This window comes from Dermacentor silvarum, chromosome 10 (genome assembly GCF_013339745.2).
Source record: "Dermacentor silvarum isolate Dsil-2018 chromosome 10, BIME_Dsil_1.4, whole genome shotgun sequence".
Classification (NCBI taxonomy): Eukaryota; Metazoa; Arthropoda; class Arachnida; order Ixodida; family Ixodidae; genus Dermacentor; species Dermacentor silvarum.
Genome location: NC_051163.1, coordinates 18,997,034 through 19,020,456, shown reverse-complemented (window position 1 = coordinate 19,020,456; position 23,423 = coordinate 18,997,034). Strand labels below are relative to the sequence as shown.

The following is a 23,423-nucleotide window of genomic DNA, read 5'->3' as shown; positions in this document are numbered from 1 at the left end:
CTATCAAGGAAAGCAGCTGCTGTCCTGACGAAGACAAGACCCATTGTCGAAATGGCTCCAAATATCCCTTATTCAACCACTGTTGATCACTTCAAATCTCCGTCGTCCTGTGTACCGCTGTCTCGTTAAAATAGCCGACGGCAATTCATAACCCCCACAGGTAGGCCAGACTTACGTTGACAGGCATAGGGATCGCTGATGTCGCGCTGAGGGTCCTTGAAGTAAAATGGCACGCACTGCTCGCAGTTGAGGCCCATGGTGTTGTCTTGGCAATCGTCACAGACGCCGCCACTCACGCGTCCTGAACGCTCCCACACGGCCGCATCAAAGTGGCACTTGCTGGCGTGTCCGTTGCAGTTGCAGGCTGCAGCGGCAGGTGGAGGACACAAATCGTGAGACAGGAGCACAGCATGCAACATGGACCCAAATGCGGTGACACAGTGGCTGTAGCATTCTGCTGCTGAGCACAAGGTCGTAAGTTTGACTCCCGGTTGGCAGCCACATTACAATAGAAACTAAATGCAAAATGCCCGTGTGCTTAGATTGAGATGCATGTTAAAGATCCCCAGGTGGTCAAAATTAACCCAAACCCCTCCACTACGGCACCTCTTATAGTTCCAGTATTGCTTTGGAAAATTAAACTCAATCAACCAAACAATCAATCTGTAATAGGGCAGATTCAGAATGGTTTTAAGCATAGCGTGGTAAAGCTGAAACAAAATACAATGAGCATCTTTGTCATCACGAGTTGCCACGAGCCCACAATTGCATGATCAAAGTGTTTTTATAAGAAGTTTAAGACTAGTATAAGGGATCACATTCGGACCCCTGAGTGAGCTTGCCTATAGGAATGCACTCCTATAAGTTAGAGCAAATATAAGGATCAGCCCCTAACAAGGACGCCTTGATTTGCCTGCTGGCCCTTACTTTTCATGTTTCTTTCAGTATTTCTTGTAATTTCCTAATTGAATAGTATACTGCAACGTGAAAAAGGCACTACAAGCAAAGTAAGAATGAACGACTCAATACATCAAAGACAGCGAAGCTGTATAAGCGAGTTCTCACACTTTTCGGACATCCTAAGGGCCTGTCTGCTGGCTCATGGTTTCGCTGAAATGCAGTAGCAGTTGCTGCTGCTGTTCGAGCGAGCAAATCAGTTGCTAAGTTACAAATACGTGCCACTCCTTCTGCCTTTTTATTTCTGCACTGATGTCCCTGCCTGGAGCAAACTCGATTGAGGAAACCCCAGAAAAGCATGCCTTTTTTGCACAACGCTATATATGCACCTATTGACTGTAAAGTGTTAGGCAATGCAAAGAGGCCAACAAACACAGCAAAGTGTGTATCCACTTTCATAGCACATGTTCGAAGCACTGGGGTCATTAACTTCGACACATGGTCTGCAAGAACAACGAAATAAGAATTTTCAGCAAGAGAACTTCACCAGACAGCAAGCTTCGATTCCAAGCTTTCATCATCATCATCAGCCTATATTTATGTCCACTGCAGGACGAAGGCCTCTCCCTGCGATCTCCAATTACCCCTGTCTTGCACTAGCAGATTCCAACTTGCGCCTGCGAATTGCCTAACTTCATCACCCCACCTAGTTTTCTGCTGTCCTCCACTGCACTTCCCTTCTCTTGGTACGCATTCTGGAACTCTAATGGTCCACCGGTTATCCATCCTACGCATTACATGGCCTGCCCAGCTCCATTTTTTCCTCTTAATGTCAATTAGAATATCAGCTATCCCCATTTGTTCTCTGATCCACACCACTCTCTTCCTGTCTCTTATCGTTACGCCTAACATTTTTCGTTCCATCGCTCTTTGTGCAGTCCTTAACTTGTTCTCGAGCTTTTTTGTTAACCTCCAAGTTTCTGCCCCACATGTTAGTACCGGTAGAATGCAATGATTGTACACTTTTTTTTTCAACGACAGTGGTAAGCAAGATATGCCAAGCAAGGTTCCAAGATATAGGTTACTATAAATCTTAATGGGCATAATGTTACGTCAAAGTACGCATCATTTGTGCACCTTTGTGCTTCCAGTATACGACATACTATGTTTCTATTGCCCCTCTCCCCAAGCGTAAGGTAGCCAACCGGGCACGTCCTTCGTTAATCTTCCTACCTTTCCCTTCTCGTTTCTCTCTCTCTCTCCCCCAATGCAGAGTAGCTGGCTAGAGGAATATACCTCAGGCCAACCTCTCAGCATTTCGTATCATTAAACTTCTCTCTCTCTCTCTGTTGCAAGCGCAAGCAGTACGCTGTGGCCACTGGTAGCTGAAACATGTCACTCCGCTTGTCCTGTGGTAAATAGGTTCACATCTGAGATGTTTTTAGTGTAATACAAGTGTCACATCTTGTGACATAAAAGAATGGCATTTAACATTACGTCAAATTACAGAAGACCATACCTATATCATTTTTTCATATCTGACACTACTTTTTTATGGAGGATGCAAGTAGTGAGAGAAGACCTTTGTAGTGTTGCCTGCTGTGCATGAAACAGAGTATAGCAGGTGAAAAATTATGTGGATCCCAAGCATTGTGGGAATCTATTTAAGTGAAGCTTTCTCTGCTGTTTGCTTTGATTGACGATAATTAGCAGTGATGGTGACGGCGGATGTTTAATTTCTTCAGCGTTTAATGCAATACGAGAGTGGTGAGTTTATGGTAAATGTTACCTTGCGTGCACCACTACTGTTTGTCTGTGTAGTTCACAGAACACATAGCAAGACGTGTTTGCTTGAGGTGTTGTTGTGCACCATTGTTCATAACCTCTGAGAAGGTTAGCATTGTCATTGTCTCACATGGCACATTGCATTGTGGAAGAAGTGCTAAACTTTAATTGAATTATGGGGCTGTACATGCCAAAACCACAATTGGTTTATGAGGCACACCGTAGTGGTGGACTGCGGATTAATTTTGACCTCCTGGGGTTATTTAATGAGCACCTAAATCTAAGTACACAAGCGCGTTTGTTTTTTGCCCCCGTCGAAATGTGGCTGCTGTGGTCGCGATTGAATCTGCGACCTCGAGTAATGCCATATCTGCAAAGCTACTATGGCAGGCACAGAAGTGTTAATTTGACATGCGACTGCTTCCGTAGTGTCGCCTAGACACTACGGTGCTTTAGTGCTGTGAGTCTGCACGCCGTGTGTCAGTTGTTTGCTTGACAAATCTGCATGGTGTAAATTTTCAAAAATAGCAGAAACGTACCGTACCGTACCTTGAACTTAAATTTATCCAGTTTGTATGCAACCACTGTTGTGTCTAGTAGTAACATTTCCTTCCCTTCTCATGTCGCCTTTTCCCCCTCCTGCCCTCCCCCCATGTATGGGAATTGCGAGCGAACAGTGGCAAGGCTGTCATTCACCCGTTTCGTGGCTGCGTTGATTCTGACCATTCTGCTATCTCTACCTCCACTCTACCATTCTATGTACCTCCCCTCTGGACGGTTACACATTAGCGGTAAGCACTGCATTTTCTGCAATGCTTTGGCAAGGGGTCACGGATAATTACAGCCGCCAAGAGGGCATTGTGGCGGTTACCAGGGAGCTCCAGAGGGCATTGTGCACATTCGACGCAGTGCAAAGGTTCAAACGAGTTTCTCGCATCGCCTTTCCTCTCTGCCACACTTCTGCCGTGTATACGCACGTTCTGAACCACCTCCCGACGCAGCGTGCAAGATAGCTACAGCAGCAGCAGCAGCCGTGGAAAAGTCGATGGAATAGGCAAACAAAGCTTCGCATTAAAAAATTCAACATAGCAACATAGGCTTCCTTACGTTTGCATGGATTCGGGTCCCTCTCGCTTGCTGGTTTCCAAGGCTGGTCGTTGTATAGATCTTCGCAGCTTTCGCAGTTAAGGCCTTTCGTGTGGTGCGTGCACAGGCACTTGCCAAACACCTAACGGTGAAGACAAGTTGAAGATCTCATAAACAGTGGGGCCAACTCTCCACCAGCAGAAGATATTGCAGACCACCATTTTAGATTTACCTTATTTTAGATTTACTCATTTTAGATGTAAAAAGTACGCACCATGTCATCTCGTGCAGCATAGGACTCTCCTTCCTCTGGTATGCAGCGACTAGCATGGCCATAGCAGGAGCACGAGCCTCGAACAACCATGTCATAGACAGCGTAATAGTACTTCTGCTTGATTTCCCGACGCGAGTCCAGCAGATTGTCACCGAGAGTGTGCAGGCGGGTGAAGTTGATGCGCAGGTTGGTCATCTTGAGCAAGTCTTGCACGTCCCGGCTGTGCGGGTCGTCGATGTGGATGTGCGGTGGCAGCACACGGAAGATGACCTCTCCGTTGGTAGAGGGTTCGACGTTGGAATAGTGCGACTCGCATGTCACGTCGGTGATGTTTCGCCGTTGCCCCTTCCGCACGTGTGGGAAGGCGTCACTACAGTCGTACGCAAAGTATTGGTACACCTGCGAGTTTTGTTGGACACACATACCACATTTGTGACTTGCAGAGAAAAAGATCGCACTGCATTACTTAAGTGAGCCTTCATGTAAACAGTAGCTTTCTTCACTGTTGAACAAAATGCTTCTTAGGATGTATAGTGGCATAGTAAAATTCAACGAGAAAGCTTCACTGCGCAGTACAACACACTGCCATTGTACTGTGCAGCAGAGTAACACAGTAAAATGCCATTAACAGAACAATGTTTTTTGTTTTTTTCTGAGAAGCTCAATTGCAAAGCTCAGCATATCATAATGCCATATATGTGGCCAGACCTTTTAATCAGAGGAAACTCGCTTAATGTTCTTTTAATATACGAGAGGTGGCAAGATGGATGTATTTGAGCAGACATAACAAAGAAAACATTTTCTTGAAGAGCCCCACCAAGCACCAGCATTGCAGACCTTAATATGAATATCGGCTTGACTTGTTTAGAGGTACACTTATAAGTAAGAGAATTTCTCCAGTTTAGTAGTAGTTTAGTAAAGAAACAATGGCCTAGTTTTGTGAAAAGGTGAGCACCCAAACACCTGCAGGTTCTAGTGCAGCAAGAAGCAACATGTGCATGTGCAATCAGAACAGAAATTACATGCCTGACTGCATGACAAGGAAGAAGGTCATAAGTCACATGCAGATGTATGAAAAGTCACATGTGAGACATAACATCAGCTAGGCCACTCCTGATGCGTAACATGATATCTTGCACAATGACCTTAAGCTCTGTCAAGAAATTTTATAAAGAAATGTAGTGCCAAATCCCCATCATGAAGTTATGAACCTAACATAAGAAAAAAAAAGCAAGACAAAAAAAAAAACTTCCTCGGTAAGCAATGCTCGAGTTGCAGCAGATATCTGACAATAGTTGTGTGCAGCACAGCTAATGGCATACATATACTTTGCTTGGCCAAAGGCTCACTGAAAGGAGAAAGTTAGAGCAATATGACAGCTACTCGGTATTTGCAGCAAACTTGATAGCACGTCCCAATTAACAGCACTTTAGCCCTATGATTACATTTATTCACTTCTGAGCCAATGTCCTTGGTTGATCAGTGTACCTTCCATGTGTGCCCGTTGTCATGTGACCGTTCGATGAGCATGGCAGCTGGCCTAAATGTCTTGAATGTGATGATCAGATGTGTGAAGTGAAACTCTGCTTCCAGGTCCAGCCGAATGGACACTGCCTGCACGCCGTTCTCGGACTGCCACCATGACCCCTTGCGCTTTTTGCCGATCCTGAAATGCAAACAAAGCAGGGTGTGGTACTTGCAACTCTGCCATACTAAACGTTGTATAAAAAAGAGCACCAATTGTACACGACTCTTCTAGTTAAAGTTATGGCTGATCTCCACTCAAATTTTGCACCGAGGCATCATTTTGCAGTGGGTTCAGTTTAATACCACACTTGTTTGCATTCCTTGCCTGTTTCATCCAGTAATACATCTAAAGTGGGTGTCGTCTGTAGCAACGCTACTAGAAAAAAATCTAGATCCCACTGCAACAAAACAATGATGCCATCTGTAACGGCTACAGCAAACACAGTGTTCACTGCGGACCCACAGATGGCGCCACTGTGTCGTTACAGTGGAATCGACACATTTTTAGTGGCATTGCCCCAGATGATGATGATGAGATGAGATGATGAGCACATAGAAAACGAGAAAAAGGAGACTGATCACATCACCGTAAGTGAAGATGGCGATCATGTGGTACCACAAACAACTTAGAAGCCTGCCAGTCAGCCCGGTGTGGTGGTTGAAGGTTATACATTGACCATGTCACTGAAAGCTGCCAAACTGGCCTTTCCAATTGCTCTCATCTCATGGAAACACAGGGAAACCCATTCTCCCATCTTGTTCTGTTGAGTGCTGAATGGATTGGCATTTCAGAAGCATGGTCATGGTGTGTATATGCAGCATCTCAGTGGTTTCTAGCACAACGAAATCACATCAGGTTTCGCTGACTTGAATAATCTTCTTTTTCACGTCTGAATTCATGCTGCACTTGAGATGCATTTTGAACGGGTCACGTTAATAGGTAACATGAATAATTGTTTGCTGCACTCTTGAGGAATCGCAATTTTGCAAATTGCATTTGCTAAATTGTCTAAAGAGGACATATTGTTTGTTTGTTTACAACTTACATAAAATTACTACATCGCCTTATTTCTGCTTTGCAACAGTTCTATTCACGAATTATTGGTATAATTCAGAGCAGTGTATGATATTTAAGTTTCGTTTTAAATGTTTCAATAGGCGCAGCTTACAGAATTTTGATATATTTTTTATTGCTGACTTAGAGTTGTAACACTGATGCTTGTTTATTATTACATTTCTTCTGCAATTCTCAGCAAATTCTGTGAAAAATGAATTGCTGGCCCTAGATCAAGAAACCACTCCCTAAAATTGATAGATTATAACTTTTTCTTTTCAATGCAAGAAACCTCATCAAATTCGATGCAGCGGATGCCAAGCAAAACAGTTTATTTCAATGTATTTAGATGGAAGATGCTGAGGTAGAGCTTGCATTTGAGTGGCCTTCTGCAATAATTTCTATTCCTTTATTTTTACTGACACCAAGTTTAAAGGGACAGACAATCGCTCAGAACATGAATCGAGATAACCCCACTGATGGAAAAATCGCCTATCATATTGGCTAAAACGAGCCCTGTTTTTCTCATTAAAAGTGGATTTATATTTTTAATTCTTCACTAAAAGTAGCGAAAAATGACCTTTGGTGCCCCACGCGGCAAAAACATGAAGGTGCATAAGAGGTCAATCACGTGACCTTCTGCTGGTGTACGCATTTCCTGATCTTGTTAACAAATTAGTATTGAAATGCAGTACGCTTCTTTCTATTATAAGTTTTTTCTAACTTACAATGTGCAGATAAGCCTTCGTTTGTAGGGAGCAAAAAATGACGCTGCCTTCGCCTTCGTTTTCAATGAGTTGGCTTGGCTCGTCTATCGACAGAGTACGACCAGGGGCCAGCCAGCCATGACGTAGGCGTGTACTTGGGGAAAAAAACGCGGTACAACTATAAGAAAGGTCTGTACAACAACGCAAACTTATTGTACCGGCCTTTTAATTTTAAAAGTGGATGGAAAGGTCGAAATATAGGTGGTTAACCACAGTTGCACTCCATCCAGTGAAAGCAGGACGATGGGCGGCTTTCACAATTTGCCGAGGCAGGCTATCGGCATCGCTCTCACTTCTCAGCGTTGCTGGAGGCGGGACTCTTAATTTTTTAGAGGCTGCTCAGATCGAAAAATTCTGCTTACAAAATATCCACGCGCTTTTTAAAGTAACTGCTGCAGGTGTAAACACTACCGAGTGTGAACTTTTCGTGGCACCATAAAGAACTGGGTCCTTAAAAAATCAGTTGTCAGTCCCTTTAAGGAAAAAAATAAAAACATACATCACTGCCATGAAAGGGAAAGTTGTCATCCACATGACTGTAGCATGAAGCTACAAAATAAATACATACGAATTTCTCAGAAAGAAAGCTTTGCAGATGAAAAGTTCTGGCCTGGGACCAATGTCTTTCTGGGCCGTTGCTCTACATTCTGAGCTGACCAGGAGGTTAGCATATAGCAGAGTGAGGCAGCATTATTCGACAGCTTGAAGCAAAGGGACACTGAATATGTTGAATCAGTTCTGTGGATGGAGGAAGATTCATGAAAGAAAAAAAATGTCATCCACTTGACTGTCACCCACACGACTGTAGGGTGGATGACAATTTTGCCTTTCATGAGCTTACCTTCACCTTGTGGGCTTGGACAAAACTGATTCGCCAACATCATTGTCCATTGCGGGAACACAAGCAAGACATTCTATCTCCATGAAACTATAGACTCACCTAGAGACAATGTTTTCAATGCCATGGTAGTCCCTTCCTTTCTTGGTTGAGTCACATCGGAAGCACTTGGTCTTTTCTTTAAGGTGGCTCACGATGCAGTAAGTCTCAACACCACGCAGGCCGCATGTGGATGACGCCGACAACTTGTCCTCCCTACCGATGAGGAGGTTTCCCGTTGCTGGGTAGCAACTCGACTCTTCGCAGGCTTGCGGCTGGTGGGAGGCTCGCGATTGCACTGCGGTGTCAGAACCCCAGAACGATTATAACTCGCATAATGGCGACAGCTCGTGGTTAGTTGTGGGTACACCATCACTCTTAGGTGCCCCTCGGCTGTGCTAAGGGACATTAAAGACAGAAATTAAGTCCAGGCAAAGTGACAGGCTAATGTCCTAATATGACAAATGTGTCATTGTTGCCACAGACAAAGCTTCTGTAACTGAGAAAATCGCTCACAGAGACAATGAATAGACAGTATAATGTCAGTAGTACTAGTAAACAATGTATTAGTTGTACAATAAATAAAGAGAGAAATAAAGAAAATTGGGCAGAAATCCTCGGAGGATAATCGTCGAAGTCAAGCAATAGCTTCATGGCAGACCTGCTGAGATATGGTGTTGGGCGACGCTGGTTGGTTGGCTATATTAATTAAAGCTATGGGGAATGTGGGCGCTGTGATGCTGTACTGCCTCCAGGATAGGCCCGCATTGTAAACCGCATTAAACCCCCTGCGAGGACACATTGGTATCAAGATTGGCCCACCAAGTCACCACCCTCCACTACACTGTCTCGGAGATCAGCCCAGTCTTGCTTAGTGAGAGAGCTGTCCACATGAAGTGGGGGGAAGGAGCTAAAGAAAGCTCAGCTTTAAAAGAAAGCAAGAAAAAAGAAAGAAAAGTGTTGCCATCACTTTGTAAACGTAGACCCAGTTCCTGCTGATATGCACTCCCCTGCCAATGATTTGCGGAGAGCCAGTCAATGTTTGATGATAAAACGCAAATTACTCTGCATTTGAATATTAAACAAAAAATAAAGATAGTACTTGGCCCGCATTTACTGCACGTTCCCACAGGCGAACTCACTGTTGCTGTTTTTTAGCAGTGCTGTCAGTGGCAACGACAGCAGTGTGTGAAAAGGTGGTAGTGCATTACTGTTTTCACTCTGCCACTTTCTCACAACTGTAAGCATCTATTTCAGGGTCGCAGATTTGTCACGCTGAAATATAGGTGAAGCATAGAAATAAATAATAAAGCATAGATAACATGCATTCTCCTCTACTCACAGCAATCTTAATTGCTGCACAGACGTATTGTCTTTCCCGGCAACATTGCTTGTGATTTAGGCCTTTTAGAACAATACTGCGGACAATAAACACTAAAAGAATTTAGGGATCTCAATCTGTCATTCTGCTGGAGTTAATGTTTGCCTTTCTTGGTGCCTCTCTCGGCATTACTTTCTGACAATGCTCTGTGTGCCACAAGCTAGCTTCTGCTTCTGAAACATTTTTTTCCCTTTTTTTTTACTGCTCACATATTCACTCTTGTATTGAATAAGAGCCAAACCACCAAGAAAATTTCACAGTGCCCAGAGGACTCTAAAATGTATTATACTCTTTTGAAAACACTTCCCTACATTCTGAAGCCACATAAAGCCAACAAGCTAACTTCAAGCACTAATCAAAGCAGTGAATACAAGTTGTTTTGGAATAGTGGCATCACTTTAACTTTAAAAAGATGTCGGGTGACAAGTACCAGATCATCAGCTCTGTGGCAGATGGAAAACTGTGTCGTCTTTGTCTACTGTGTGTAGCTAGTTATGATAGCTGTGGATTGAATTGTAGTTTGCACCAAACAAACCGGGAAATTTATATTGACAAGTAAGAATATAGTATAGAACTCCTGATGCCAAAGTACTGCCCAGTCGTTGTGTTGGGCTGCTAAGTACGAGGTCGCGGGATCGAATCCCGGCCACGGCAGCCACATTTCGATGGGGGCGAAATGCGAAAACACCCGTGTACTTAGATTTAAGTGCACGTTAAAGAACCCCAGGTGGGCAAAATTTTCCGGAGTCTCCCACTACGACGTGCCTCATAATCAGATCGTAGTTTTGGCACGTAAAACCCCATAATTTAATTCAATTTTTAACTGCCCAGTCGTTAAATTTGAAAATAAAGAAGTTACCAGTGTTGAAAAACATTTTCTTGTTGCATGAAAATACAAAATTTTGCATATTCATAGCATTAGTCCTGTGCATAAACTATCATACATGTGTATCATACACAAGCTATCATACACACAAGACTGAAGCTGTTTCAGACCGTGGATAGCAAAAATGAATTATGAATGCTCTCTTGACTGACTGGCCATGCATAGCTCAGCTCTAGGCCTTCCGAGCAGATTTAATTTACACAATCTTTACACACACATCACAATACAAAGCAAAAAAATGTAGTGTGTTAGTGTACACGTTGTTCTTGTAAAAGACTGGTTATACCTTCCACCAGGTTAGCGTAATCCCAAACTGTTCAAAGGTTTCGTTTTTACCAGTCAATGGATGCCTGTCGTCTTCGATGTCATCCACACCTCCAGTGACTCTATGCGTCTCCGTGGGTCGTGGTTGGACATACGGCGGCTCGGTCTGCCCTTCCACACCACCATATGTTCCACTGGCACGACTAGATCCATATGTCACTGAGCCGCCACTTGTTATGTTATCTCTCCCATACATCCAACGTGATGAATGCTGCCCTCCGCCGTAATAGATAGTTCCATTGATCCGCCTCGTGTACGATGTTCTCGTGTATGTTGTGTCTTCGCCTTGTCCTCTCCTGACGTCATCATGGCCACCGTATCGCCTCTGCGTATCCTCAGACCAGTGTGTTGGTTCCCCCCCACGGACAATGGTAGTGTTGCGCCAGGCTGTCACGCGATGCCTTTGGTGCACCGAGGTTCCATCGTATTCAGTGCGACTTGGAGGACCAATAACTGTGGGCTGAAACCGCGTACGCGAACCGACATCTACACGGTGTGTTGTGTTTCCATGCTCACCAAAACGAGCCGTGTGGCCACGCCAGTTCCACCGTCTCTCTTCTTGTCCTCGGGACACAGTGTCCTCTGCGCTTGTCCCCCTCTGCGATGACCATCTTCTTGACCCATCGCGATCACTTTCCCGGCCATAGCCAGCTGCTTCAACCCGGTGTCGACCACCTGCAGCCCAGTGTTCACGGCGTGAAGCTTCAGAGGAAGTTTCTGGGCGATCACTCGTGACATGGTGACTTCCTGCTGTGATCGAATGGTACTGCTGCCGAACATAAGTGGATCCGCTCTTGTCCACCTCAGGAGTGTCAGTGGTTGTGGAGCTGATTTCACTCGCCGACCAACTCGTCCTTTCAGTGGCCGAGTGGCTTGACCAGGTCCGTCTGCTTGAGGAGCGATCCGGAGAGGATCGGTGGTGCGTGTAGGTGGGACGCTCTGGCCTCTCTGTGCTGTACTGACCAGACCACCTTTGCTGCGAGGTCGCCCGGTCAACTGATGCCCGCCGACCCTCATACACTGAAGTAGTCTCACGTGTTGGCTGCTCAGTGGTTGCTGACCATCGGTGCCTGCCGGATAAAGATTCTGCGGAACCGTACCGCCTAGACTGTGATGACAAACTTGTGTCATCCTCACTGCCCCCACGGCTTGACCATCGGTGTCGTGTTGTTGACTCGGTGCGCCTGATATAAGTGGGCCTGCTGCTATCTGCTTCGTCTGGTTTATCTGTGCTTGTTCTCCTGGACCATACATCAGAGTGTGCTGAGCCTCGACGGCCTCCTGATTGGTCCTCTTCTGTCCGGTGCCTACTACCAGAATCAGTTCTTGCGATATGACCCCTGGTACCTGATGCAGATACAGTGTACACTCGACGGGTGTAATTTGTGCGTGATTGGTCTGTGTCCTCCTCTTCAGATTCCTCAGGTGTCTGCCGGTAACGATGAGCGGTGAAGTTGTGCGATCCTGGTTTGCGCTCTTCGAATACTTTCTGCACTTCAACTTCCGATGTGTGCCTGGTGTCACCTCCAGTGCCTCCAACGTGGCGCTGTCCTGAAGGCTGAGCCAAATCTAGAGTGTCTTCCACAACCCTTTGTTGCTGAACACTGTCCCAGTCGTCTTCATCTGATTCTGTCACAGCATGGGTAAAGTTTTGAGATCAACAAAAGTACAAAATTTGCTGCGGTAATGTTATAGGGTCAGAGCGTGGTCAGGTTGGACTTGCCTTGAATGTGCTGGAGAGACAAGTGATCAGAAGCTGCGTGACAAGCTCCCTACACCGTAAGCCTGCTGCAGATGGAATGGGTTAGAGTGCGACAGTGGTGCAATTCTGGTTGGTTTCATTATGTACCAAAAGTGTCAGCAGTGATGTTGTCCCAACACCACATGAAGGTCCACAGACACTATTAACAGCAATATTAGGGCAGAAAATAGAGCACAGCATTTTCCGTGAGGTGAGCGATACTACTAGTCACCAAAAGGAGGAAAGCACAAAAGGTGCAAACAGTACTGTACGGCGATCAAGTTTTATGCCACAGTAAACCCAAGCTCAGGTTAAGCTCTTCAAACACGTCAAATAGAAAATTAGGCACAATGTGTTCAATCTGCCTGTTTGCACGATTTTAAATGCACCTTTGGGCAATTCAGCAGATTTTGCAAATTTAATGGAAATCAGGACTGTAAGTCATTCGTACTGGACTCTTAATAATGTGACATCCATTTATGATCATGTTAAGCCCTTTTGTTTAGTTTGAAGCAATCACCAAATGCAGTGCCTTGAACCAAAGCTGGAGCTCACTGGGGCATGCGTTAGAATGTCTTGCATCAGCGAGCTAACTGAGGTCAATAAAGCAATATGCCAGCACCACAGCTTGAGATAATGCACTTCAGAAAGCATGAACAGTCCACCACCCTTAGTTAGGTACCCGTCGCGTACAGCATGCTAGGATTTGGTTAAGGTGCAACGAAATAAATACAGCACCAATGAAAGCTAACACTGTTAAGTATTCCAGATACAACAAAAAAGAAACAGTAAGAAGCTAGATTGTATAAATAACTCACTAATGTGCACATGCCAATTGGGAAATGACCAAGGGCAATTTTTAAGTGTAAATTACCAGTGCATATTAAAGCTTCAAAATTTAGGCACTGCACATAGTTAGGTAATGACCGACATCAATTTTTAAATGTAAGTTACCAGTGCGTCTTAATGTTACAGAATTTAGGCATTGCACAAGTAACTATGAACCACAAAGAATAACTGTGAGCTCAAGTTTCAAAAGCCTTCGATTTAGCTTCTTTTTTATTTATTTATTTTTCTTTAACTATACCGGCTTTAGTTCAAGGCTGAAAGAAGAAGGGCATATGTTTTCTCACCTGTATACTGCCGAGTGTATTGCGCATGGCGCTCGTCAGACCTCGTTCTCTCTGGAAACAGTAGTCAATAATGTGCACTAAGTCACACTTGCCCACTCTTCTGATATACCAGTGTTACCAATCCAAAAGCACACTACCAGATTGCAAATACAGTGGAATCTCGTTGATAAGATCTTCACAGGAGCCGGAAAATAAAACGTATCATCTGAAAATCGTATTGTCCGAAAATAATCGTATGTGAGAAAAGAAAATCGTATATAAGAAAAAAAATGTATTAAGCAGAATCGTATCAATCCACTGTATAAGGCAAAGAGCAGCAGGTCAAACAGTAAGCAATTCATGTTGTGAGCAGGTAACCAAGGTAACCTGCAAGAAAATGTATTATGAGAAGTCGTCTCAACCACACTGTAGTACAGTTCAGAGAAAACGGCCAGTACTCCGTGGCATAACTATTTCTCCAAATCACCAATAAACATGAGCATTTCTTGGAATGAGTGTAGAATAGCAGTCAAACCACATCCTGCCCTGCATGACAGGCCTGGGCATGGCTTGGGTGTTGCTGTTTAGGCTACACTCAGGATGGTAATGCAGAAACAAATACAGTAGAACCTAAATATACTGAACACAAATATAACAAATTACCGAATCCAACTAAGTAAATATAAAATTTTTTCTGCGATATCAGTGCGTAAGGAATATATACCTGCAGGTACAGTCAACCATAAAAGCTTACAGACCACGGGATCTCGGAAAACTTTCACTTTCCGAGCAGCCTGGTACAGTAGTCAGTAAAACCGAACATCACAATGTTGTTCACATATACTGGTAGAGGCTGTAAATACGAATACTAGGTTGCATTATGAGGCTGCGCAGATATTCAACATTTTCTCAGATTTTGCGTTCCGAAAATTTTTTGGTTGACTGTACACCATGAGGAAGACAAGATGGAGAGGAGCATATGCACATAGCGCTGACCTTCAATGTATTCAATTTTTTTTCTTTAACCTCTACTTCTGTTTTTTGTCTTCGTTGCGCTGTACAGAGCTCATAATAGAAATGTGAACAGCAATGAATGCCTTTTACACCTAATTACATGGAAGCGTGAAGTGTAATTGCACGTAGACAGTTCCTAAGCGTGAAGTAGTCCCAAGTGCAAGTTTTGGAGCCTGAATTAAGCCACTGTTACAAATGCAGGTGAAACTGGATATGAAATAATGTGATGTAGCAGTTTCAGCATTGTTCATGTTTGAAATTATGAGCACTGTACCTAGAGTCATGAAACATCAACTAGCCCAACGTTCCACCCTATATGCTTATAATGAATATCGGATCTAACGGAGGTAATTTCTTGTCGGATGTGACTTCATTATAGTAAGTTTTAACTGTATTGTCATCTGTACTCATCTGGAGGCTGGAGCAATGTTTCTATTAACACCACTGAAAGCAAATTACAGAAAATTAAAGAGTACAAACAGAAGGTTCCACTCATTTCTTCCATTTTCAAGTATTTGAAATGCGGTGGCCTATGTCTTTATTCTAACAACTTGAAAGGAAATTTTGCGATTACAGCTGCTTCACTTTTGCTAAAATTTTTGCAGCAAGACTGCGTTCTTTGGTCTGTATGGTTCACTAAAACACTTTTTATCTTTGCTTGCTTGGTTCCTCCAGAATATATCATTTAAAAAAAAGAAAACATTTTCATGTGCGCTTTGCCGCTAGAAAAGCACAGAGTGCCTTCACAGCCTATTGGCAAAGTCTGGGCAAACTAGGCAAGCATGATGCCAAAGGTTTTCTTGAATAAAACAGGCCAAAATATGCAGTCTTACTGTGCGGTTTCAGCAAGAGCCAAGCAGCAGTAAGTGCAAAAACTTCTGCAGTCCTCAGAATGAAAATGCAGGTCACCGGACTTTCCAAGGCGTTCAGGCGTACATGGGCATGACCGATACTGGCAGCGTAAAAATCGCTACAAAACGTGCTTGCCTCAATCTATTTTCATAAGCGAGTTTCATAAAATAAGAGGAGCCTTAAATGTTTTCAATGATTCAGTTACTAAAAACATATGCTCCAGACAACATTGACAAGCGATGCAGTCTTACAGCCTCACGCATGCGCTAAAATGAAACGACTCCAAGGTCAGAGGCACGACAAGGTCACGGTTGCATGGTTCCTGAATCACTCTCTTGCAACATGTCTATGTGCCTGCACAAGAGCTGGCATACAAGAAAAAAAAAAAAGAAAAAGAGATAGAGATACATATAACGAAAAAAATTTCAGAGAAGATGACATCTCTGTCCAAGTGCTGTCCTGGCGCACCAGGCTGCCGTTGCATTGCAGCTTAGGTGAAACTTTAGACTATCGGTGGCTGATAAAGAAATATGAAGAAAAAATGAAACGTCAGTCGACTTGCAGAGGCAGCAGGGTTATATCAAGTTACGGCCTAGATGGGCTGCTTGGCAGACGTGTGCCAAGCCAGCCAAGACGTTTGAAGAGCGCGTGAAGCTGTATTGGTAACTTAGCAAGAAATTTGCAATATTTAGCCAGCTTTCGGTCACCGTAGCTACAACTTTGCCTTTTTGGAGTCTTGGTGACTTTTTTAGTTATGTAGATAGCCAGTAAACTGCCCTGGTAAAATTCGTTGAGAGACATTCGCTAAGTACATGCGCCTCACCCACATTTTTTACCACCAGAATATGCATGCCTCCGTTTATCACTATGTCTAAGATGATACGAAAGAGCTTATTAGTGAGTCATCTGGTTGCATCAAAACTGTCTTTTCTAGGCAAAGCAAAATCTTGAAATCTAATACCGTTCTACGAAACCACTGGTTGCTTTGCCTTTTCACACTCCGATCACTGACTTGCCGCTACAGGACACAGCTCAAAGCAATAGTTTAAAAAATAACAAGGAATACGTCTAGGAACAATCAATACATTAAAAAAAAAAATTTACAAGCAAATCACCACCATCATAACTCGGCAATTTTTTGCTAAAAATAGTGTTCTGAGCCGCAACCTGCTGATATTGTCCAAAAATGAAGTTACCGACACTGGTGTAAAGCAAACCATACTACTACCGATGTATTTATTGTTGAAAGCTATGCAGAGTTACAGCTGCAGCAGCATAAAATGTGCACAGTCATGATGCAGTGACTGCTTGAGGCATTTAATCACAAAATTTTAATTAATTTACATACTGATGCCCATTTCATGAATGGCCTCATTTGTGACGCTTGTTAAAGTTGGTGGTCATGTTTTGCAAGCATGGACATTTCCTTCATAATCATTTAATGTCTTTAACAGCCACTGTCTTTCAAATGCCCCCACCATATGATTAGAGTTCTTTGGCGCTATAACTTGGAACACTGTGCCTGTGTAAATAAAAGTAACGAGAAACTTTGACCTCACATGCTTCTTCTTGTCTAGTCAAATGTAACAACTCTTCCTTAGTAAATTAAAGCTTGTTCATGTAAACAATGTTCTTACTCGTTAAGCAAATATGTATGTGGTTGACTTATATATGTATTTACTGTATTGGGCCAGGTACTAGCCACATAGGCTATTGGTCCAACTATATTGTATGCATTTCTAAAATTGTTTAAATAGAGCTCATTTTTGATTGATCTGATTGATTGAACCTGAAACTTAAAAAAAAAAGCTTTCTCCAAATACGAGGCACTCAGACTAGGAGGAAGTTACTTAAGCCAGATCACGTTTAAATTTGTTAATTCAGTTTTTGTTTTCTATAGCAAGAACACTCTCACTCTGAATCTCAAGCGCTTGATATCACGTTGATGCGGTAACCAAGCGAAGTTAACTAGGCCGCTGCCATGGTAGCTACTGTAATTTCTCTAGTGCGCATAAATGACTGGGCTGTAGCAACTTAAGAAAGTATGGAGTGCAACTCCAAGTTCCCACCCTTGAACTTTCTTTCGTGGCTTCAATTGCGCCACACGCTCTTTTAACTTTTTCTCCACTCTTCCAGGCCAGCTTTCTTTATTTTTGAGACGAAAGGGACGACGACACAGGGAGACGTCTCACAGGCAGCCTACGTCGGCCCACATGGTACGTGCTGCGCGGAACGCATTCGTCAGTCGCAAAGGGAAGCGCGACCTAGATGGTGCCCTTGCCGCTATCAATTCACTTCCAGAAGTGCCCCACTTCCTCACAGGAAGCGTCATTTGATTCAATTAGAGGCTTCATTAGAGACGCCGTCACGAAGCCTCTCTCCTCTCGTGACACGGCTTCTCGGACAGACGGCTCTCCGAGAAGGCCGGTGACAGTGGTCCTAGAAAAGCGGAAGGTCGGCACAAGCCGTAGCAAGCACTGCACGCTTCATTGCACGTGATATGCAAGAGCGTTGTTCTGTCACTTTACTTCTTCCTGCTAGTGATAAGGTCTTCATTTCCCTTGCAGGCAAAGCCTATAACCTTGATAAACCGAGTGCGCAGAGAAAGCGGTAAAAGAAAAACGGTGCCTTGCATGTGCGCGTTTGGCTTCCAAGAACTGTACATCGATGCATTGTACTGCTAAACCATGCAGCCCGAGATAGAATGCTGAACCTGAACACGCACAACTCTAGTGGTAATTAACAATGTTTCTGATTTTGAGTTCAATAAGGAATAATAATAACAAGCTGAACCAGATGCGAACTCAAGAGCTGAAAAGGCAGCAAAGCTGTCTTAACATGTACATTATATAGACTTTATGTAGGCATATCAGTCAACCAGGATTAATTGTAAACACTTTACAAACAAAAATGGCAGCCATATAAGCAGTCAATGAGCATACACTGTCTAAGGCCTATAGGAACTAAAATTAAGCAGGACTGATCCTAAAAAGGAATGTAAAAAAAAACATTTACGCACACCCGAGCGCAGAACCTGAGCAACCGCAGCGGTGAACAACAATGTTTCCGACTTTCCGAGTTCAATAAGGAAAGCTAATAGTTCTTGATAGTGCTTACGTAAGGACGCATGTAACTTTCTTCACTCATTACTGAGAGTTCCACTGCATAGTCACCGGCATATTGACGAACTTGTATCAAGCTTCTTGCTGGTTCAGAATGAATTGCATCTTGAAACAATGCTGTTACAGCACAGCAATTTTTAATGATCTGTGTTATTGTTCTGCCTTTGAAGCTTCAGCTCACTGGTGTCAGCAAAGTTTCAGAACATGTTCCCTGGCAAGCTTTTACACAAACATAAGACAACACACACTAATGTCAAGTCATAAGCTGAATATAGACTTATCAACCTCGTTTCTACAGTAGAGGACAGCGGATCATGCTATGTTAATCATGTTTTGAGCAAACAGGGCTTGCTTGGTGAGTATTTTGTAACAACTCTTCTCTTATTGCACGCGGTGATTGTTTCTTATCATCACTTGCGCCAAATAGCCTATCAGGAATAATAATAATGCATGCACCACAAATTGAGGGATGAAAAAAAAAATGCTAAGGAAATCCAAGCCCAGTTCTCCTTGGTCTTTTAATATTTAATGTTAGAGAAGAGAAATCATCTAAGCTTCAATAATGTTTTATGTGTAGCAGCTACTTGCTCTCCATTACTGTAGTTCCTTTCATTTATATCAATGATACAAGTGATTCCAGATAACTGCTATAAATGCAACTTCCGAACACTTCTCCCTTTAACATTCTTTTTTTTTTTTTTTGCATATTACAGTTAGACCTTGATATAATGTATATGGATATAATGAAGTAAATATACAATTTTTTTATGAAATCAGCACGTAACAATATATGCTTATAATGAGCATCGGATATAATGGGACATATTTTCGTGTTGGATGTGACTTTATTATAATAAGGTTCAACTGTATTTACTTGAGCAATTAAGTTTTACTGTCTTCCTCCACAATGCAGTCCACTTATAATGATACCACTAATAACAATGGTTGTAACTGTGTGCTCTCTTAAATACATTGTATTAATAGCAATTAATTATTGTAACGGTGTGCTCTTTTAGCTACATTGTATGTCAATTCAATGCGCATAAAATACTATAGCCTGTATACAATGACACATGTATAGTTATAAGTAACAGACCTTCCGGTTTTGCAAATATCATTACATGTGGATTGTGCTGTAGAAGTTATATGACATGGCAAGAAAAACCTGCCAATTAAACACCATGTAAAGAGTGCCAGGAGATACAGTTTGCCTGAGAATGAGGCGAATACGCTTGCACTTGCAGAAAACAGACTTGGGGTCACAAAATACCCAAAAAAGAAAGAAAAAAGAAAAAAAAGGAAAAAAAAAAGTCAAGAACAGCCTTCTTTTGCTCGACACAGGCACAAAACTGCAGCAATAACAAAATCTAAGGGAGACTGTGCACCCTTACCTGATTGTGATGTGATGACCAGCAATGAGATAATGAAGAGTATGTGTATGCACCGTCTTGATGATGCCATTGCCAAAGACGGCTTGTGGGATGACATCGTGTGTCACAGTTCCTGCAGCAGCGGATGATCGGGTGTTAAAATTCACTCCCGGTGACTCGCTGGCGTTTTTGTTTCAGCTGTCTGTCAGCACTCGTTTTACTACAGAGTCCTCTGGGTCTCCATGCATTCTACCAGAAGCTTGGCACAGGCCTCCACATGAGAATAGTGATGGCTGATGGAGGGGGCCCCGTCAGCTAAGCGTGTGAGAGATGGAGCTGCTGCTACACACGTTGGTCTGGGCCCCAGCTAGCGGCCTGAAAGAAGTAGTCTCAAGGCTGTTCAGTTTTTTACCCACAGGGGTTGGGTTACGCGTGCGCGTAACAGATACGCGCACACTACTGCTGCATTGCGAAATACACATAGACGAAAAGAAAAAGAAAAAAAAAAAAAGAGGAGGTGGGGGGAGGCTAGTGGTAAGGAGGTTTCGAAAGGAGGGGGAGAGTGGCGCGTCGGAAGCGCTCACGCTGCGCGTTGCGGCGTGCGTTTGCGCGGCCGTGCGCGCGATATAACGCTGGCGCGCGATTATCTGCCGAAGGAGTCATTGCCACTACGACGACGTCGCCCTCGCGAGCCCTCGGCGGTTACGTCTTGGCGTGTACAAGATCTGCCGAAATTCAGAGGGCACATTCCGCGCGCACGGTATAATCGCGCAACCACGATGATTACACCTCTCACCCTCCTATAGCTCCCACTCGCAGCGACGCGAGATAAGCGCCCGATTCCTGCGATAGCCGAAAAACGTCAAGCGGGAGGAAAGGGCGCAGCGGGGAGGGAGTAATAGTAATTACGTGGGGTAGCCTATGTACTACGCTACGGCGAATGCTATAGATGCCCTTTATCTCCAAAACGGAGCCGTAGTCCGCGCGCTTGTGTCCCGAGCACTTCAGCTCAGCAGACCGCATCTATTTTCCACAGTACAGTCGTGGAGATGTGTTATCAGTGTCGGGTCTCACAGACTTTGCCAGCGTGTAGTTTTGGGAGATGCATAGAGGGCCGCAGGCTCCACAGCTAGGCTTTCAATGCGACATGCACGCCCGGCTGTTTTATTTGCCAATCGTTCTCCAGATCATGAGCTGTATTGAGGCATCAATTTTATTTCTTTGGCGTATTTTAACCTCGCCTCCATCTGTGCGGTCGATTGTCAAACTCGATCACGCCCTGCGTAAAATACAAGCTTGTCCAATATCGGTTATGTAGACATAGCACAGTCGGTACTATACGCTTCGTGTGGTTCAAACAAGCTCACCGAGTGCAGGGCCGGGTAAAGGCGCGGCTGCAGATGACTCGGTTTCCACGGGTGTGGATGTTCGGCGCGCGCTCTGCGAACGCAGCCTCGCGTCGAGGCGGGCTGCTGGACGCGTTATCAGCTGGGCGGTCCACGTTTTACGCGATATGATCCATTCACCGCGGTCGCACGGCGCCGTCGCTCGGACGTCGTTGCTCGGACGTGCCGAAATAGGCACGGACTCGGCGAGCATGGGACGCGCCCGTTCCGCGGGGGCGAACTGTCCATATATAGGAGACAGAAAAGTTGGCCAGTCGTAGATGAGTGGGAGTACCGGGATGTCTCGGGCCTGCGCCCTCTTCACTGCTTCTACGCGCACCGGTTTCTCCTCTATGTGGGCCTACTTTATCGGCTTCTTTTTTCTTATTTTTCTGCGCGCCCCTCTAGTTTCTGCAGCTGCATGCAGCTTGCTCACCGCGTGCATTGCGCAATATAAACCAATCGCATAACCATAACTGTATGCACGATCGTCAGCAAACCACTGCGAAAGATCGTTCTGAAGGCGCGGCGCGCACCGCGAAATTCAGAATCGTGTCGTGAAACACATGGCCGTTTGACAGTAAATTTCAGCAGACAATAGCAGCAGTTCATGGCTTCACTTGTTTTCAAGTAGCATTCTAAAGGAGTTCAATCATAGAAGACATGCCGGACTATTGAAGCCGGGAACATGTATGCAGTGCCGCGCGCGCCATACATTTCGATCTATGCACCTGTGCTTCCGATGATGCCTGACCACGCTCTGCAAGCGAAAAATAGTTTTCTTTTTTGGCGACGAGACTTTAGCGGAACCGCGAAGACACTCTTGCCTTTATTTGACATCTTTCAGCAGCAAAAAGTTGGGGCACGAAGTTTTTTCCACAACGGCGCATGGATCGATCCCACAAAACAGCCACACGTTGTGCAGGAGGACCGATCGAGAAGCGGCGGATAATCTGCAGGCACTTTCTTTTCGGTGAAAACGGTATCGAACACCCAAGAGGTTGCTCTCTACAGTTTCGGTGTTGCTGCAGTTCGTCAAGCGCGGCGCGTTGACAGGCTCAAAAAGCCCATTCTCCCGCCGGGCATCAGCTATAGGAGGGGGAGGTTCGGATCGCGAGGGAGAGGAAGAGAAAAAAAGCCAAGAAATGTTTGCACTCACCGTAGTAAGCTGCAGCATTTGGGACGAACAATGGGTGCTGGTGGAGTGTGAAGCGATGAACTTTTTTTGATTCACTTTTCCCTCGCCGATCGAGTTGCTCGCTTCGCTTCGCGCACCGCACCGTCCGAAAAGCGCCGCACACGATTGTGGTGGAAGTTGTTGTGACTTGTTGCGTCTGTGACGGGGCGCGACGCGGTTTGAGAAAACAAACTAAAAAAGCAGCTCAGCCGTGGGACGTAGAGACGGAGGAGGAAACTTCGGCGGCGGCTGCTGCTGCTGCTGCCGAGTTCCGAGGAGCCGGGGAGGGGCGCGGTTCGGATGAGTGCCGTTAGGCGCCGTGTGGTCTGAGATGCCGGCGCCGCTTCGCTCGCCTCCTCCTCGCCGAGCTGCTGTGTGCGCGCTTGTGAAGTTGTGGTCGCCCTTTCGCGGCCCCCTTCCAGCCCCCCCACACACGTTCGGCCGCCCACGCGATCGGCTTCTCCACCGGGCGAGGAAGGAAAAAAACCCTCCTCGCTCCAGTTCTGACGCGGTCTCTCACCCCCTCCGTTCTCTACTACCTCTCTCTCTCTCACTGCACGTGTTTCTTCGCTGCCCCGAACGCAGAACTCCCCTCTTCCGCCACTGCTAGCTTCCCATGCAGCAATACGACACTGTTTCCGCGAGCAGCCAAACGAAGCGCACGCTTCGATCAGCATTTCCATTTACACTTAAGCGAGCCTTTTCGGTCTCTCTCACTCCTCTCCTAGCTTCCCCTCCCACTTTTTCTCTGATCAAAGTTCACCGCCGCTGTTTTGAAAGCCATCTCGACGT

At 44.8% G+C, this 23,423-nt stretch overlaps 1 protein-coding gene and 1 long non-coding RNA gene across 2 annotated transcripts in view; one reads left to right on the top strand and one right to left on the bottom strand.

Annotated features, from left to right (window-relative positions):
- LOC125940689 (uncharacterized) overlaps positions 1-8,322 on the top strand; it is a 55,976-nt gene extending 47,654 nt beyond the window's left edge. Inside the window, exon 5 of the long non-coding RNA XR_007463882.1 lies at positions 5,636-8,322. This is a non-coding gene — a long non-coding RNA (uncharacterized LOC125940689). The remainder of the gene's footprint in view (positions 1-5,635) is intronic.
- Positions 1-23,081, bottom strand: part of LOC119465973 (laminin subunit beta-1-like) — a 65,365-nt gene extending 42,284 nt beyond the window's left edge. Inside the window, 9 exon segments of the mRNA XM_037726462.2 lie at positions 176-364; positions 3,790-3,910; positions 4,043-4,441; positions 5,531-5,708; positions 8,331-8,565; positions 10,871-12,487; positions 13,733-13,783; positions 20,091-20,202; positions 22,614-23,081. Coding sequence (XP_037582390.2) covers positions 176-364; positions 3,790-3,910; positions 4,043-4,441; positions 5,531-5,708; positions 8,331-8,565; positions 10,871-12,487; positions 13,733-13,783; positions 20,091-20,187 — 2,887 coding nt within the window. The 5' untranslated portion in view covers positions 20,188-20,202; positions 22,614-23,081.
- Between the last annotated feature and the right edge of the window lie 342 nt (positions 23,082-23,423).